This window comes from Bison bison, unplaced genomic scaffold (genome assembly GCF_000754665.1).
Source record: "Bison bison bison isolate TAMUID 2011002044 unplaced genomic scaffold, Bison_UMD1.0 scf7180017851653, whole genome shotgun sequence".
Classification (NCBI taxonomy): domain Eukaryota; kingdom Metazoa; phylum Chordata; class Mammalia; order Artiodactyla; family Bovidae; genus Bison; species Bison bison.
In genome coordinates, this window is record NW_011482226.1 from 98,119 (window position 1) to 100,947 (window position 2,829).

A 2,829-nucleotide genomic window follows, 5' to 3' on the forward strand; every position below is an offset into this window, starting at 1 on the left:
GAGGCTGTAGGGTGAGAGAGCCTGACCATGCCATCTTGGCTAATTTGCTCTTTCCCTACAGGCAGATACAATCTAACACAGGGGAAAAAACAAATGAGATGAAAATAAGGAGAGAAAATATGCCTTATTCCAGGTTCCTTGTTTTGCAATATGTTAACAAAATACATCAAAAGAAGTGGTCCTGAAGATGTTTGCATAATTTAGGTTTCCAATAAGTCTTTAGAAGGACTCTTTGCAATGTTTCCATAAACTCACTGAATCATTAATAAATTCAGATTTGTAACCTGAAATAGCCCACTATTTTCTCTGAGTTCATTTCTATTACAATTTATTCTCCACTTAAGAAGACAAGCCTTCATGACACCTTAGAAGTATGTTGAATCTATTCTCAAACCTCCCATTCGCAAAACTCTTTAATTGCTTTATATTGCTAAAAACTAGGATTCACGAGGCCTGAATACTCTAGTCTCTACCTTTCTATATATAATCTCTGCACAGGTCTTTCTTCCTTTTATTCATCAACCTCCCTCATAAATGTCTGTCTTCGGTACCTAAAATGACTTTCTCAATTTACAATATCCATATAAACTGGCCCTTCTGCCTGGAATGCTCTTTTCCCACTCAAATATCTATTCTTTAGCTTTCTTAATGCATTTCTGTGAAGATTTCTTAACATGATCTTCTAACATCACCACACCTAATATGGATGCCTCCTTATTATTCTCTGCAAGGCAGAGAGCAGTGTTGTGTGATAACCATGTATGTGTATTATATATTTTAAACATTCATAAGGGTTCCCTTGAATTCTAAGACAAGGAGGTAATGAATGCAAGCTTATTTATGTATTACATTTGTGCTAAGAATATTTTCCAGTAAAATAAAAAGATACCTTAATATTCTTCACATTTTGTAAGGTAGAAATTTAATATTATTTAACATTTGATTTCAATTATTTGAAGAAATATTTAAATGGTCTTCCCTGGTGTCTCAGCCATAAGAATCTACCTGCCAGTCTAGGAAACAGGGGTTAAATCCCTGGATAAAGAAGATCTCCTGGAGGAGGATTTGGTAACCCACTGTATGGACAGTGGAGCCTTTTGGGATACCGTTCATGGGGTTGCAGGAGTCGGACAACACTGAGCAACTAAACAGTAACAATAACAACCCCCAAATTGCAGAGAACAAAAAACGATCATATACAACAGATAATATTTAGGGGGTGAGCCAGGAACCAATATGATGGTTGCTCAGTCTCTTAATGGCTGCCTTCATTTCCTGATTCCTCAGAGTATAAATAATTGGATTAAGGAGAGGAGTGATGATAGAGTAAAACACAGAAAGAAATTTATCTACAGAGTAACTATTAAATGAAAAAGCATAAATGAAGATAGCAGGGCCAAAGAAGAGAGTGACTACAGTGATGTGAGCAGAGAGTGTAGACAGAGCCTTAGAGGATGCACTGGAGGAGTGCTTCCAGATCGTGACCAGCATGACAATGTAGGATATGAGCAAGAGAATGAAGCAGATCAGGGACAAGAGCCCACTGTTCACGATCACCAAGAGCTCTAGGATGTAAGTATCAGTGCAGGCAAGCTTGATGACCAGGGGGAGGTCGCAAAAAAAGCTGTCCAATACATTGGGACCACAGAAAGGCAAACCCACCGTAAAAACCATCTGGCTTGTGGTATGGATAAGCCCGATCACCCATGAGAGCAGTAGAAACCCAGTGAGCACCCTGTGACTCAGGATGGTCTTGTAGTGCAAGGGTTTGCATATGGCGACATACCTGTCAACGGCCATAGCTATCAGAAGAGACATCTCTCCACCCCCAAAGAAGTGCATAAAGAACATCTGGGTCATGCAGCCCCACCAGGAGATGGTCTTGTGTTTTCTAAGGAAGTCTGAAATCACTTTGGGAGTTGCAGCAGAAGAAAGACATAAATCAAAGAATGATAAATTTGCCAGAAAGAAATACATGGGGGAGTGAAGATGGTTATCAACTATCACAGAGATGACAATGAGGAGGTTTCCTACGATGATGGCGACGTAGACAAGAAAGAAGATTGCGAAAAAGAGTATTTGAGTTTCTTGAGAAGTAGAAAGTCCCACCAAAACGAACTCAGAAACACTTGATCTGTTATTCAGAAGATCCATTCATCCTTCTGCAGAAGCTTTCTGAAAAGGAAAGCAAACAGTATGTGATAGGGACTAGCAGGTCAGGGAATCTAGTCTTAATCATCCTATTTCTTATTCAGGAAAGTAACCCTTTTTATAACATGACTGCTTTGTATATATGTTGCAACTGGAGATATCTTACAGAACCACAAGACCATAAACGTGTGGTGGTTATGAAATCAACTAGATTACATTTTTCTCTGGGTTAGTGCAAGGCAAGATCAGCTAGACATTGAGCAAACTTGTCTTCCTTCGTGTTCAGCTCCAGACTACACTCTGTATAACCACTTACTTTATTCGAGTTTTCAAAAGCATTAGGGGAATAGATTTTTTCTTTTGTGGGTTTCATATAATATATTTACTGACATATTTTGTTACATCCTACATTGGAGCTTCCATGGTGGCACTCCATGGAAAGTGGGAAAGAATCTGCCTGCCAGTTCAGGAGAAGCAGGTTTGATCCATGGGTTGAAAAGATCCCCTGAAGTAGAAAAGGGAAAGCCACTCCAGCATTCTTGCCTAGAAAATTCCACCGACAGAGGAGTCTGACAGGCTATAATCTATGGGGTCACACAGAGTCAGACACGACAGAGTGACTGAGCTTGCATACACTATGTAGTAAAAATGTGTACCATATTAAAAAGATACTGCTGA

At 39.4% G+C, this 2,829-nt stretch overlaps 1 protein-coding gene across 1 annotated transcript; it reads right to left on the reverse strand.

Annotated features, from left to right (window-relative positions):
* Positions 1–1,212: 1,212 nt before the first annotated feature.
* LOC104996836 (olfactory receptor 4K13-like) lies at positions 1,213–2,154 on the reverse strand. The gene has a single exon (XM_010851226.1). The coding sequence runs from the start codon at positions 2,152–2,154 to the stop codon at positions 1,213–1,215; it is 942 nt and encodes a 313-aa protein (XP_010849528.1).
* Positions 2,155–2,829: the final 675 nt, after the last annotated feature.